This window comes from Otolemur garnettii, unplaced genomic scaffold (assembly GCF_000181295.1).
Source record: "Otolemur garnettii isolate 467f Iridium unplaced genomic scaffold, OtoGar3 scaffold00042, whole genome shotgun sequence".
Lineage (NCBI taxonomy): Eukaryota > Metazoa > Chordata > Mammalia > Primates > Galagidae > Otolemur > Otolemur garnettii.
In genome coordinates, this window is record NW_003852437.1 from 6,610,901 (window position 1) to 6,627,612 (window position 16,712).

Below are 16,712 nucleotides of genomic sequence, written 5' to 3' on the forward strand. Positions count from 1 at the left end.
GTGCTTGCTACCTGGTTTCCCAGCTTCTAACCTTACCCTCCCTTTGGTCTAGTCTCCACAGAGTCCTCAATATAATCCATTTAAAAGGTAAGTCACATCAGGCTACTCTTCTGCCCAAAACCTGTCTGTATTTACATATACTATTTTCTATTAAGGCTGTCTATTTCCTCCCAATTACAATGTAAACACTGCGAGGCAGGGATCTTTTTCTTGTTTTCTGCCATTTCCTCTTGCAAAGAACAATACGAGGCACATAGTTGTCCAATAAATACATGTTAAATGAATAGATGAAAACTGCTCATCCTAGTGTTACATCAGAAAATGTCTCCTAATTTTATCATCAAATTTTATATGAAAAAATACAAATAAAAAGTTAAAAAACATTACATCGTTCAGTCACCTTCATGCAAGAAAGCATTTTTAAGCACTGGGCCACAAAGACAATGGAGATTTCCTGATATTTGGGAAATAAATTATTAACAATCTGCACATAGCATTAGTATCAACAACAGTGAACATTTATGGAATGCTACCTCGTGCTAAGCACTCCACGTACTGCATCTCATTTAGTTCTCATTAACAATCTCTGAGGTGGCTAATGGTGCCAGGTTCTGCAGGGAAGGGCTGTTACACCACGTAGCCCACTGTCAGTGGACTCCATGGCTTCCCTATTGTCTCCTCCTCTTTATGTCCTCTCCTAGTTGGGAGCCAACAGGCAGGATAGGAAATAGGAGGTGACGAGCTTGCTATTTACTGTCCAGACATTAAGGTTTGGATTAAAGTGTGCTGATCTATACCTACCTCTTCTAACATTAAAGCTCATCCTAGCCAGTTTTCTAAAATGTTCTAGACAGCCACTGTTTCCATGTGCCAATTGTGAACCCTACAAATGTTCACGTATCTTGTAAAAGATATGAAAATGTTTTCACGAGGGTTGTTTTTTTGTGATAATTTAGAACAGTTCATTCAGCCTGCATATTCATTCTACCAAACCCTGTACAATAGCATTACATTTATACAGAGAAAAATTTACACATAGGAGTTAGTGATTCAGTTTTTTTCCAAAAAGGATGCTAGACTAGGTGTCAATAAACTATTCTTCAAGGGCCAGCTAGTAAATAGCTTAGATTTGCAAGTCTAATTACTCAATAGTTGTGGAAAGCAGCTATAGGCAAAACATAGATGAATGGGTATGGTTTTGTTCCCGTAAAACTTTATTTTTACAATAGGTGGCCAGCTATGGGCCATGGCTTGCTGACTGTAGTTAGAAGATTTCAATCTTAGTGGCCTGAATGAAATGGACCAGGTACATTAATTAAGTTACAGGTAATATCAAATTTTCCTTATTAAAAAAAAAAAACCTTTTTTACTATACAGAAACATCCATATTCTTGTAGCTAAAAATAATGACTTAAAAAAAATGACAGTTTAGCATGCAAATCAAGACAGATATTTGGCTCTGTATTAAGCTGAACTAGTAAAAAGAAATCTTTGTAATTTATTTTGCACACAGCACAAATGCAGGCGACACAGTAAGTACTTTATTCCCCACAGAACTGAAAAACATAAAACCTGGGAATCTCAAGTCTTATAATCTTCTGCATCATTCACAGCTATGTACGCTGTGGCATCTGCCACAGGAGTCAGGAAAACCTTAACTTAAAGCACCAAGTTTCTAGGCATTACTATAAGTATCTTCACATTGTCTAATACATGCAGTCAAACTGCCTATGAAGCAAATACCAATTCACCTTAAACTTCAATGGATAAGGGAAAGCAGGGGAACCAACAATTTTAAGTCTCAAAGTGATCCTACTTCTTTACCTTATTGCATTTTCTTCCACAAAATCTTAAACTTTTAATGCAGTTATGTTTAATATGAAATACACTGAATTTTGAACATGCCTTTCAGATTCATCTAATGGTTTAGGATGTTTCTGTATGTTTTACGTCTTGAAAAAACAAAAACATATCTCTAATCTAGAATATTCTGGCAATCTTTATTAGAAGTTAAATTTAGAATTTTAAAGCAAAGTAGTATGGTCTGTTCATCCAAACACTATAGATTAAAAAAAAAAAATTCCCCTAATTAAGATACAAAGCTTATTCCCAATGTATACTTTATAGAGGTATGTTTTCATTTTTTGAAGTAGGGTTCAATGGGCACTTTAAAGGTCTTGCTACCATCAGCTCTATATCTCCAGACATGACTGGATCCACCAATGCACGATGAAAACTGGTTGAGGCTGATGATGAACGCTTCATTAGGAATCTGATATATACAGGCTGCACTGTCATTTTCAGGACAACTGCAGTCTTCCTTAAAACTCATCGTGATAGGCAAAGGGACTATTAGTTTCTTACGCCAAAAATACATGAAACTTCTTGTTGTACAAAGGCTTCATTCTCTCCCTGTTGTCAGTAACTTGAGGGCCTTTTGCAGATTCTGTACAGCAGTGCTTACATCCTCATACTGCAAAGCACTGCCGGCATATTTGCAGTATTTCTGAGCTCTAGCAAAGTCCTCTGGGGTCAGACGGATATCCCCTAGAAGAAAAATAATTAAGATACTTATAAGAATATAAAATGTATTTTGTTAGGTGAGGTAAATTCTTATTGTTAAAACTAAAGAAGATATTTAAGGTAATGTAAAAACACAAAGGTATTTTTCATTCTCATATAAACTTTGATAAATTTTCCTTATTCTTTTCAATTTTTTCATTACTAATATAAACCATAGATATGCCAATACATAATAACTTATACAAATAATAATTCCTTCAAGAAGCAATAAGTTAGGAATCTTTATATTTTAGCAAATTAATTGCAAAAAATTTAAGAGTTTATGTGAAACAGGGAGACAGGAGCGCTGGTGTTTTTGTTAGAATCAGCGAGCCTCTCTCTTCATGGAACAATACACACAGACTAAATCATTCAACCCTCAGTTGAGCTGGAACATAAATATATCTCTCAATGAAAAAATAGGCAAATAACAAATGTTACATTAAAAAGTTACATGTTACTTAATTTTTTTAGCATAAAAATGTTTGTGTCATCCATGTAAAAAATTCTTAAGCTTTACCAAAATTTTATATCAATATATACCCAATTAAATATGTAAACAACCATTACAAATTATTTCTTCAAAATTTATTCTCACCAAGTTTCCTAGTCATATACACGATTAATATGTAAAAAGCACACTAAAAACATTTCATTTAATCTGAGATAGGAATATCCTTAAATATATATTTTTAAAGACAAAATTAAAAACTGACATTGTATCTTGTCTTTTGAAATAATCATCAACTTCTACGGCAATTTTTATGAGGATTCTAAGGTACACTGATAAGAGGCAGGGATACAATGTACAATGAGCAGATAATATAGAGGACATATTTCAATTTTATTTATCAATAGAATGACTTTAGTTGCTTTTAATTTTGCCATATATGTTTGTGTGTGTGTTTACACAGCATAAAATTAAAACTTTGACATTACCTGGGTAAAGACTTCAAAATAGGGAGGAACTGCATTTAAGGTGATACTAAATTCTGATCCAATTATTATTTACTAAAATTTTCAGAAGGAATACAGAAGTAATGTATTCTAAATTCTAGCTTAGTGCTCAATAACATTAACGAATGAATATGAAAAGGCAGCCTGTACTTCAATACTTACAAGTCTTCAAATATTTGTTGAGTTAGTATTATTTAAGGTTACATAAAATTTGGTCCTTATTATTGTGAGTCAGAGATCACATATTGCAATCTTAACAGATATTAAATTTCCTTAAATTTTAGTCTTACTTCAAAAGTAAGCAGTATTAATAAACTAGTGGATTATAATTAGGTATCAGAAAAACCCCAACAGTTTCTCCACAAGTCTACTTTTACAATTTTAGTGACTTGGCATTTGCTATCCATTAAACCTGAAAAACAACTACCTTGCAGTTTTACTGACAATTCTGTCAGGCACACTACAGTTCATATTTTTCCCTTGAAAAATACCCACCAGATTTAATGGTGTTTCAAAATATATTTAGAGGCTCTAGTCGCCTAGATACACATACTATCTAGTGAGACACCTTGAAAACTAAGTTTACCGTAAAGTACTGCTTATTTTGTGTGTTAATATTCTATCTGCCTATCTTTAAATTGCCTATCTATAATCTTTTAAATATACAAGGCATCCGTCCAGAATTTAGTGGACTTTCTGGGAGAAAGCCGTAATGCTCAGACTTATCTTATTTTTACAGCATTAGCTTTAGCACTGTTCGGTTGACATATCACTTATCTATTAATAAGATAAAATGTGTAATACGGCAAGAACTTTGTTACTATTTTAGTTTTTATAAATTAAACTTATCTACAATGATAAGACTATTTTAAAATATAAACACAATTTTTTCATGAAATAACAATTTCAGTATTTATAAGTTCATAAAAATTTTATGAATGAAAATATTTTGATGGGAAAATAATTAGATATGTAACATTTATAGTCATCTATAACAAACTAACTCATACATACAATGACTAAATAACAATTAATTTTCAGATTTAGATCCATAATGTGATTTATGCACACAAAGAGATGTTAGATTTTATTTTTGACAATTAAAGACTATAAGCTTAAACAGCCATGTTAGTTACTTTTGCTATTTTGTAACAGATCAGGCTCTCCTTTAGTTTAAAAATACAGTAATTTACAAATCATTAATAAAACATGATTTAAAAATTTAAATTTAACAAAAATAAAATCTGTCATCTAATATATTTCTTTAAAATTAGCACTTAGGCTATGTGTGGTGGCATGCCTGTAATTCTAGCACTCTAGTGGTGGATTGCCTGAACTCACGGGTTCGAGACCAGCCTGAGCCAGAGTGAGACCTCATCTCTAAAAATAGCCAGGTGTGGCAGGCGCCTGCAGTCCCAGCTACTTGGGACTAAAAAAAAAAAAAAAAAAATCACCAAAAAAATTAGCGCTTAAAAACTCAATAGAGAAAATCCCTAAAACATAAGGAAAAACCACTTTTCAGGAAAAGAACTGTTAAATATCAGTTTATTTGATTTTATACTAAAAATGGTTCATGTAATCTTAATTAAATTAATTAATTAATTTTTTTGAGACATAGTCTCACTTGGTAGCCCCTGGTAGAGTGCCCTGGTGCCTGGCTCACCTCAAACACTTGGGCTCAAGTGATTCTCTTGTCTTAGCCTCCCAAGTAGCTGGGACTACAGGCACCAGTCACAATACCCAGCTATTTTTAGAGATGGGGTCTTACTCTGGCTCAGGCTGGCCTTCAACCTGTGAGCTCAGGCAATTTGCCCACTTGGCCTCCCAAGTGCTGGGATTACATGTGTGAGCTGCTCTGCCCAGCCTAATAATCTTAATGCACCAAGATAAAAGCTGTTTTTTTCTATCATTGAAATCTACTAGAAGCCATAATCAGAACCAGAAGTACGTTAGGCGTATGAAAGGTGTGTAAAGGATTTGAGAACTTGTCTAATACATCCTTCTTCTGAATGCTGTGGTTATAAGTTCCAGATGGGCTGTGGATACAAACATCTTTACAAGAGGGCTTCTCCCTTCAGAGGTCAGGAAAAAACAGGCAAAAGAGAGCTACCACTATCACCCAAATTCTCTACTGTAGTGGCAAAGAGAGCCCAGGGCAGCACTGGATCATAGAAAAATCACTGCATGCTCACTTGACATAAGCATCCATTTCCAAGGTTAATTTATTCTGATGTCATGACAGAGGACAGAACATTTAATGGAGACTATTTCCAAAACTGATCCCTCTTTCCAACTACATAATTAAGGAAATTCACATTATTGAGAGCTTTGAATAATCTCATTTGGGTGTTATCTATTATCTCCTGCCTGGAATAGAGTTAGAGAACCATCCAACCTGCAGTTAATCTTGGAGGAAATATGCAACCCAGTACTGAACCCCTGTATATAGGTGTTGCCACGATATGTCCCTTAACAACTGCAACAGCAGTAGTAATGAATACAGGCACAATCGCACTATGTTAGGCACTGCCCTGAACACTTTTCAGATACTACTCCATTTAATACTCAAAAACTTTGTGAGGCTGTTACTCATACCCTCTTACTATTTAGAGCAGTGGTTCTCAACCTTCCTAATACTGCAACCCTTTAATACAGTTCCTCATGTTGTGGTGACTCCAACCATAAAATTATTTTTGTTGCTACTTCCTAACTGTAATTTTGCTACTGTTATGAATCATAATGGAAATATCTGAAATGCAGGAGACCCCAAAGGGGCTGCGACCCACAGGCTGAGAACTGCTGATGTAGAGGAACACAAGGTAAAAGAGTAAAACTGTGCTCCAAGTACCTACCTCTCCAATTCCACTGTCCTCTCCAGAGGCAGCCACAAATTCATTAGCAACTATTTCATATACATTAGTATTAACACATTTATTAATATAAAGCATGTAATATGTATATCAAAAGGTGATTAAGTACCAAGCACTGGGGAGAAATATGTAGCAGAAAAGGGGGTCAGGAAGTACTAGAGATGGTGGTGATGACAGTGACACTAATTATAATCAACTTTTTTTTGTTCAGATACTTTATTTTTTTTTAAGTACTTTTAAGTTCATTGCAACATTTAGAGAAAAGTATAGAGATTTATCTATCTCCCTCCACACACGCTTAGCCCCCTTCATTATCAACATCACCTACCAGTGGCACGTTTGTTACAAGGGCAGAACCTGTACTGCCGTATGATTATGACCCAGGGCCTATGTTAAGGTTTACTCTTGGTGTTGTGCATTCAATGATTTTGGACAAATTTACAATGACATGTTTCCATGATTGTGTGTCAGAGGAGAGATTCAATGCCCTAAAAGTGCAGGATGCACTCGCTATCCCTCCCACCCTCACTCTGCTCAACTACTGATCCTTTTTTTTTTTTTATTAAATGATAGCTGTGTACATTAATGCAACCATGGGGTACAGTGTGGTGTTTTCATATACAATATGAAATATTTTCATCCAACTGGTTAACATAGCCTTTATGTCATTTTCTTAGTTATTGTGTTAAGACGTTTATATTCTACTTTTAGAACTACTGATCTTTTGATTCCATAGTTTTGCCTTTTGCAGAACGTCACAGAGTTGGAATTGTTATCACTAGTCCTTCTGGCTTGGCTTCTTTCAGTTAGTAACGTGCACTTAAGTTCCCTCTATGTCTCTTCGTGGCTTGATAGCTCATTTCCTTTTAGCACTGAGTAACTTCCCATTGTTTGGATGTAATGCAGTTTATTTATTCATTCACCTATTGAAGGACATCTTGCTTGCTTCCAAGTTCTGGTAATTGCTGTAGGGTTCCTTTTGTAGACATAGGTTTTTAATGTCTTTGGATAAATACCAAGGAGGACAGTTGTTGGATTACTGGGTAAGAGTACGTTTAGTTTTGTGAGAAACTGCCAGACTGTCTTCCAAAGTAGCTGTGCCAGTCATAAATGAGAATTCTCATCGTTCCATATTCTTACCAGGATTTGGTGTTGTCAGTGTTCTGTATTTTGACCATTCCAATAGCTGTGTAGTGGTATCTCACTGTTGTAGTAATATGCATTTTCCTGATAAAATATAACATCTTTTCATATGCTTACTTGCCATCTGTGTATTTCCTTGGTGAGGTGGCTTTAAAGGTCTTTGGCTCATTTTAAAATAGGTCCTTTGTATTCTTATTGTTGACTTTAGGAGTTCTTTGTATATTATGGATAATAGTCCTTTGTTAGATAAATCTTTTGAAATGTTTTCTCTCAATCTCTGACTGTGTTTTCATTCTCTTGACAGTGTCTTCTGCAGAACAGAAACTTTTCATTTTAATAAAATCCAGCTTATGAATGTTTTCCTTTATGGATCATGCCTTTGGTATTGCATGTAAAAAGTCATTGCCAAAACCAAGGTTATCTAAAATTTTCTTCTATGCTATCTTTTAGAAGTTTTATAGTTTTGCATTTTAAATTTGGGTATGTGATTCATTTTGAGTTAAACTGAGAAGGATATAATGCCTATGTCTAGATTTTTTTTTTTTTTGTATGTGGTTGTCCATTATCTTTCCTTCACAGTATTGCTTTTGCTCCTTTATCAAAGATTATTTGGCTACATTTATATAGGTGTATTTCTTGACTCTCTATTCTGTTCCACTGATATAATTGTCTGTTCTTTTGCCAGTAGCACACTATTTTGATTACTGTAGTTTTATAGTATGTTTTGAAGTCAGACAGTGTTAGTGCTTCGGCTTTGTTCTTTTCCTTTAGTATTGTGTTGACTACTCTGGGTCTTCTGCCACTCTATATAAACTTTAGCATCAGTTTGTTGGTATGTATCAAATATCTTGCAGGTATTTTGGCTGGAATTACCTGAATCTAAAGATCAAGTTGAGAAGTACTGACATCTGGACAACACTGAGTCTTTCTATTCACAAACATGGAATCTTTCTCCATTTAGTTTTCCTTTGATTTATTTCATCTGAGTTTTGCAGTTTTCCTAATATACATATACTGTCAGACTTATGCTAAATATTTCATTTTGGCAGGGTGCTAATGTAAATGTTATTTTGCTTTGTATTATTGTGTCTGTATAAATACAAGCACAATAACACTGTGTTTCTAACTTCCACTTGTTCTGTGCCAGTATACAGAAAAGCAATTGACTTTTGCATATTAACCTTGTATCCTGCAATGCTGTTATAACTATTTGTTAGTTTTAAGAGTTTTTTCTGATTTTCTACATAAATGATCAAATGAACAAAGACAGTTTTATTTCTTCTTTTCCAATCTATATATCTTTTCTTTCTGTTTCTTCACTTATTGTACTAGCTAGGACTTCCAGTGCAATATAAAAAGAAATATATATAATGACGGCTGTCCACCGTATGTGCCTGTAATCCCAGCTACTCGGGAGGCTGAGGTAGGAGGATTGCTTGATTGATTCTTTTAATGCCCCTGGCATCTGTATTGATGTTCCCTCTGTCATTTTTCATATTAGTAATTTGTGTACTCCGTACTTTTGCCTTAAACAGTGGTTCTCAATCTTCCTAATGCCGCAGCCCTTTAATACCAGTTCCTGTGGGTTGCAACCCATAGGTTGAGAACTCCTGCCTTAAAGGCTTATCAATTTTATTGATCTTTTCAAATACTCAAAATTTTGTTTTATTCATATTCTCTAATTCTCTAATGAGTTGCTGTTTTCAGTTTCATTAATTTGTAATCTTATTTTTAATGTTTCTTCTATTTAATTTTGTTCTTTTTTCAGTTTCCGGAGGCAGGAGCTTAGCTGATTATTAGATCTTCTCTAACATGTGCATTCTCTCTAAGTACTGTTTTTGCTATATCCCACAAATTTTGGTAAGTTGTAATTTCATTTAGTTCAAAACACTTTCAAATTTCTCATGAGATGTCTTCTGTAGCCCACGTGTTATTCAGATGTGTATTGTTTAATCTCTAAGAATCTGGGGATTTTTCAGCTTCCTTTCTGTAATTGATTTCTTGTTTAGTTCAACCCACAGACATTGCCTGACTTCTATTCTCTCAAATCTGTTAACGGGTGTCTTATGACCTACAATGTGATTTATTTGAAATCACACTTTTTAGTTTGTGTAATATCCAGATTTTTCTTAAGTATTTACACATCTGTACCCATAGGAAAATACAGTTTTGTTTTAAAGGCTTTCTTTTTTCCCCCCTAAACAAAGTCATGCTGTATGTATTGTTCTGCAACTTGCAGTTTTATACCTAAATAATCTTTTCACATGAGGCTATTGTATTCAGTATGTGCAGTTTTCCACAGTTAAAATGAACCATAATTAATATAACCACTTGCCTATAAATGGGCTTTTAAGATCACTTTCTATCATTACTACATACATACAATGCTTTAGTTTCTGTGTAAATACACTGTGCCCCTGTCTAAGTGTTTAAGATAAACTCCTAAAAGTGAAAGAGCTAGGTCAAAAGCATAAGCACTTACATGAAACCAAATTCAATTTAATTTTCAATTTCCCTAATTACTAGTAAGGATGAGCAGCTTTTATATATTCATTGCATGTTTGTATTACCTTTTGATTTTCCTGCCCACTTTTTCCTACTGATTTGAGTTTTACTTATTCATTTGTAGGCGCTCTTTATACATGCTATGGACATTGATTCTTTACTTAAGTATCTGTCATGGTTTAGATATATGACCCCCTTCAATCCTTCTGTAGAAATTTGATTCCCAGTGTTGAAGGTGGGGCTTAATGGAAGGTGTTTTGGGTCATGGGGGTAGAGCCCTCAGGAATGAATGCTTGTGGGTGTGTGTGTGCTGGTGAGTGAATGAGTGCTTGCTTTATTAGCTTGGCACTTCTCCCCCTCTCTTGCCATGTGCTCACTGCACTTTCCCTGCCTGCTCCCACTTGCTTCCCATCCTGAGTAGAAGCAGCCCGAGGCCCTCATCAGAGGCAGATGATGGGACCATGTTTCTTGTATAGCTTGTAGAACTGTAAGCTGAATTAACCGCAGATCTCTTTTCTTTATAAAATACCCAGCCTCAGATATCCCTTTATAGGAACAAACAAACAAACAAAAACCAGACTAAGATAGTATCAAACATTTCCAATTTATTATAGTTACTTTTTTTTTTTTATAATGAGAAGGATCTTTTGTTGTATGGAATTTACTACTTTTAATTTGTTAAATCTGTTAAGATAAAACTAAATGAGACACACGGTAGGGAGATAGGTATCTAAGGTAATTTTTTCCCCTGACAGCCAATTGCTGTAATGTCACTTATCACAATAAACCAAATGGCACCTTCATCATTAATTCCCGTACTGTATGGCCCGAAAGATTCTTTGTTTCATCAACCTATTTGTCTATTCTTTTTCAGGTATTTTCATGTTAAATTTTAGATAAAGCTTTTAAAGGTAGATTGGACTACAGAGAGGAATGTAGCAATCAAGTTTAACAGAAGAATATAGAATATAGTTCGGCAGGGTATCTATCTATCAACAGATAAATCATTTTCCACTATTCCTTACTTTCCTTACTTTAACAATGTCTGCTCTCCATGAAACACAAAAATACCTGTAAAACTAAAAGTTTTAGGTGTTAAAGGTCATCTCAGCTCTTAATTTTAGGCCTTACAACTCATCTGCTTTTGCTAAAACTAGAAAAAGTGGACTAAATTTAAAGTAACTCAGACACTCAACTGTAAGTAAACAACATACTACATTTAAATATATACTAAACACAGTTCCCAGTGATTGAAGACGTGACTACCTTATCAGAAAAGACTGAGTGCACTGTGCTCCAACCCAGCACATTCTTCTAATCTCTTCATTACCCTAACTTTTTTTTTAGACTTTGAACCAAATGAAGATAAATCTCTCACCATCAGACCAGAAGTCAACAGAGTACAGAATTAAACAAACAAAATTTACACAATTCATATTATGTTCAAAGTGACATTACCAATCCCCATGCTAGGGACCATGTTGGGCATTTTATTATTTTCAGAGTGAAATGAGCATATGATTTAAAAATTAGGGCAGAAGTTAAGTTTATACCATAGGCAAAGTCATCTGCCCTGCCCCTCTCTGCCACATTCCAAATTATTTTTGCTTTTTGTTGTTTTCTAGATTACTTCCCTAACCCTAATTCATAAGCTTATTCTACTGTTTCTTATCAATTTTTAGATATTGTTTATTGACATGATACTATGAAAAATACGAGTTTAGCTCACTTACACTATTTTTTCCTTCTCCCTTGGTCTATCTCCTCCCATTTTTATTAGTTCTTTTAATTCCCCTAGTTACTTACTTTTATATTCTATTTTTCATTTTATCAACTTTAGAAAAAAATCTCCGGCATTCCACTTCTGGACACTCCCAATTGACAACTTTCATCCATATATTTCACCTCTCAATTTTCAGAACATATCTCTACCTTCACTTGTTAGTGTTAATGTTTATATTCTGTCTTGAATGAAGTATTCTGGGTTTTGTGATAAACCTTTTGCCATCTGAAGGAGAATATTCTTTGTGTCTAAGTCAAATTAAATTATTTTCTTTTTATTTAACAATTCTATTGTTTAAAATCATGGCATATTTTTGTTTGTTTTCAAATTGTAATTTGTTTTATATTTTTAATGTCTTCTTGGATCTTTTAGTTTTTGTTTTTTTTTTCCTTGCTGGAAGAAGGATTCTGTGGCTTATCTGTCTTTTGTATTCTTCTTCCATATTAAATGGACTCTACTGATTTTTCTTAAAGGAGGGGAGTTCTTTGATTCCCTGTTAGAATTTCAGAGCATATGTTCCCAAGCTTTTGGAAAGGTGTCGCACAATTTTCTCGCTTTAGACTATTTCAGGTTAACTTTCCCATTTCTTATACCTTGTATTTCTCTTTCTCTTGATAATTACCTTTATCTTAATGGAATGTATCCTAAAGTAAGTTCCTTAAAAAAAGAATGTGCTAGGTAAAGTTTCACATATTTAAAAGTATTTATTTTGTCTCCACACTTGACTGACAATTTGGTTAGGTAGAGAATTTCAGGGTTTTGATTCTAGCTGTAGACTAAGGATTAATGATTCTTCCTCCTGAAACTACATTAAAATGATAAGGCAATATTAAAGGAAATAAATCTATAAAATTAAAAAAAGAGAGAAGAGAGTAAAAAATTAAAAAGGGAGAATTGTGAAGAGATTTAAAGTACATATCCAGAAAATTATGGAACAAACTGTCTAGAAAGTGCGAGGACTGACAAGGTAGGTATGGTCTCTATCCTACCACTTCCCCCAAAGGATCTCCTTATTCCATGGCTGACAGGTAGGCAGGGAAGCTATGGCCAGTTCCTACTTGTATAGAGAGAACAGAAAAATTAAGTGGGAAAATACACCTGCACCCATAATATCAGAGGAAATTCAAACAACAGTTACCAAAAATAATCAATCAAGGTCTTCACTGTAAATATAAAATAGGACTAAATCTCATTAGACATAAGAAAGAAAAACTGTAAATGAGGAAGACCAATATAAATACAATCTTGATTTTGGGTAAAAGAGTGAAGTCAGAAAAGTAGTAAAAATTATAATTAGCAAACCAATCACCTATGAAAGCAAGCAAGCAAGCAAGCAAGCAACCAAAATAATTAACCTCGGAGATTTTTATTTTCAACAATGGTGAGTTCCTTTCTTTTTAGGTAATCTAATAACTTAATAAAGGTAAGGAAGATCACAGTCACACACACAGTGATCTTGAGTTACTATAATCCAGCATGAACTTCCATGATAGTTTTGGCAATGTTTGTGCCACATATTCAGAATACAAAAACAAAACCAAACAAAAAGACTGTAACAAAGGGAACACCTTGGATTTCAATATTTTTAATAATATCAAATTATCCTGGTTCATTTGAGAATCCAATAAATATAGTGTTTAATAAAATTTATTTCTAATTACCTAAAAACTCAAGTTTAAATGAGAACATTTAAATATATAGCACTCCCAAGGTAAAATTACAAAATAACACCCCAAAACAGCAGATATAATAATATCTTACAAAACAGTTAGCTGACTTACCCTGGGAAATTGTATTGAAAAGTGTGGGATCAATGGCAGGAATAGTCTGTGGAGTAGGCTGGATAGTACTGCTTGCTACACCTGCAAATCAGAAAAGTGTGTTACATCTTTTAATTATATATTAGGAAAGTGCTTAAAGGATCATGGGGGAATTTCATTATTTCATTTAACTATATTCTTAAAACATTAATGGATTGTAAATGCATACACTTACTTGATGGTAGAGGTTGGTAGAGAAAATATGCAGGAAAATATTTATGAATGTTTGCATACATGTATTGGCTAGACATTTCCTAATATGTATTTTGTTTGTCTAATGCTTCAATTTATTTCTCAATTACAGCTTACCAAATATCTGCAGAAATAAAAGATTTCTCTCCTACTTTTTAATTTTTTAGTCAAATAATTTTGGAAACAGAGTGGGACACAATTATGATTTAGTTTAACTTAAAGGATGAGTCTTCTTTCATCACTGTGCATGTAATTACAAATTATACATTCCACATTTTAACATTTTTTAATGTTAATGTTTTCAAATGTTTTAACATTTGAAATTTGATATTTTTATAAATCCAATAAGCAATCAGCTTAGTTTGACTTTGCGTCAGCACTTGTCAAAACTGTTAAGTTTAGTAAGTAAGCATTCTCAATTAATGGTAAGGAATATAGCGTTGAGGATTATTAATCATCTAAAAAAATAACAGAAAGTGTTGAAACATTACAAAACAAAACCTTAAATGATTCAATCAGCAGGGAATGCAAAAGGAGAAGAAAAGCTGATTACTCCCAATCAATGGAGTTACTCCCCCCCAACCAACAGGGTTCATTTAGACCAAACTAATGGTGTACACCAACCTAATAGTTACTGATGTAACTAATAGGTTACATTGGAATAGGTGAATTGTAGTAAGAGTAAAGTGGGAAAGACATCAGATAAAGTGGGAAAGACATCAGATAAGGAAAAGGGAACAGAAGAAAGGGTGAAAAGAAAGTGGGAAGTTTCTGGGGGGATAAAAACATATCTAACAATTCTAGAATGTTGGTTTCACAAAAAATCATTTCAGTTCTAAAATATAGTGTTTCTGGTATGAAATTCTGACTTTCATGAACTTTCTCATCCCCACATAAGGGAAAACATAGTTTAAATAAACACTATTTTACTTCATTTAATTTTGTTTTAGGGCAAACTAGTTTCATTTTACAGCCTTTGAACTATTACAAGTAATGAAAATCTTATTTTTTAAATAAAAATTGAACTAATATAATTTTTAAAAGTACAAAGGAATACATATGAAAAGTGAAGTACAAATTTTAAATAGTACAAAAAAGGATAAACGTGAAAGCTTGCCCTTTATTCCTACATTCAACTACTTCAAGGTCATTACCAGCTTCTCAGACACTCTTCTGTTCACATAAAAACATGTGAGCCCGCTCCGATGTCTCTACTTATCAATGCTGTGCTTTGCTAAGAAATTTGTGTTTTGAAATTTAAAAATCATAATCCCCTAGAAGGCATGCTTTGTTGTGTGTGCATTTTAGAAATGGCAGTAAGTTCTGCATACTGTATTATTCTGTGCATTTTTCCCTGGCTTTGTCATATCAACAATTCCAGATTACTTCATATAGATGCCTTGTTCTTTTTAATGGCTACATAGTGTGCTCCATGCTATGCATGTATCACACTTTATAAAGCAATACATTACTGATGAGCACTTATTTCTAATCTTTTGCTACTATTGATGATACTATAGTGAATATTCTTATATACAGTGCATGCACGAATATATTTACAGAAAAATTAATAGAAGCATAATTACAAAGTTAGGACACATACAAATTTTAAATCAACTAATTCAATGACTATTTTTTGCTTGATTTTTTAAGTGCTAACCAAATATATTACTGTAAACATTTGACATAATTTTCTCCAAAAAACTTGCTAAACACTATAAGGCACATAAGTATATAATATTTAAATAAGAGGGCAGAATGTAAGATCTGAGAGGATTCTTCAGAGACCACTTAGTTAAGTCTGGTGCTTTAAAGCAGCTGTACCTGAAACTTATGCTGATAATTACATATATTCTTCATATAGGGCTTTATAAAAAAGTAAGAGTATAACATTTTCATAGTTCAATCTATCATTGCTATTCCTAACTAAGAAATTTCAATTTTGCCTAAATTAAAATGCTCCCAACCAACCTCTCTCTCTAGGGAAAAGGCATGGTTTTTGGTCAACAACCCGCTTTAACTCTTAGATGTTTATTTGCTTATCTCCATATGATTGACAGGCAATACTAATAAGAACAAAACATAATTTATAGGGAGAACATATTTAGTTATGTAGTAAACTTTAGAAATGTTAGTTTGCATTTTATTAAGTATTGTGGTTAGTCATTCCACTAAGCTTTGGACTGACTACAAGTTCAACATGCCTCAGGCAGTATGGTCAGAGATGCTGCTTTGCGTTTGTCTTGAAGTACCAAGGCAGATCTGTCCTAAACACATTCCCACTGCAGGCTAAAGTACTGGCTCAGCACAATCTCATAAATACCTGTTAAGCTAGTAAAAGGGTTTTAGTTTATGCTATATATTTGTTTTCTGAGATGCTCAGATTTAGTTATTTTTCCTTCTTTTTTGACATGGATAGATTCTGTCAACTTACACATGGGTTCAAGACCCCTAGACTATAATACTATACATGTTGGAATAGTATCATAATAAAAATATTTCTGGGGAAAGCAGAACTGTTTTAGAAATTCTTTCTATTGTTCAACAACAAAGAAGTGTTAACAATAACTTCTGGGCTGGGCACAGTGGCTCACGCCTGTATTTCTAACACTCTGGGAGGCCGAAGTGAGTGGAGTACTTGATGAGCTCAGGTGTTCGAGACCAGTCTGAGCCAGAGCAAGAGCCTGTCTCTAAACCTAGCTGGGTGTTGTGGTGGATGCCTATAGTCCCAGCTGCTTGGGAAGCTGAGGCATACATCAAGAGGATTGCTTGAGCCCAAGAGTTTGAGGTTACTGTGACTATGATGGACTATACTGAGGATGACAAAGTGAGACTCTGTCTCACCCCCACCCCCAAACAAAAACAGTAACTTCTGGTTAA

General features: G+C 33.9%; 1 protein-coding gene across 3 annotated transcripts in view; it reads right to left on the reverse strand.

The window, feature by feature from the left end:
* Nucleotides 1–307: 307 nt before the first annotated feature.
* VTA1 (vesicle trafficking 1) overlaps nt 308–16,712 on the reverse strand; it is a 69,300-nt gene continuing 52,895 nt past the window's right edge. For all 3 annotated transcript variants that reach the window (XM_003790279.2, XM_023513496.1, XM_023513495.1), the window contains 2 exons: nt 13,602–13,682; nt 308–2,547 (listed from right to left, as the gene is read on the reverse strand). In XM_003790279.2, coding sequence (XP_003790327.1) covers nt 2,402–2,547; nt 13,602–13,682 — 227 coding nt within the window. In that variant the 3' untranslated portion in view covers nt 308–2,401. The remainder of the gene's footprint in view (nt 2,548–13,601; nt 13,683–16,712) is intronic.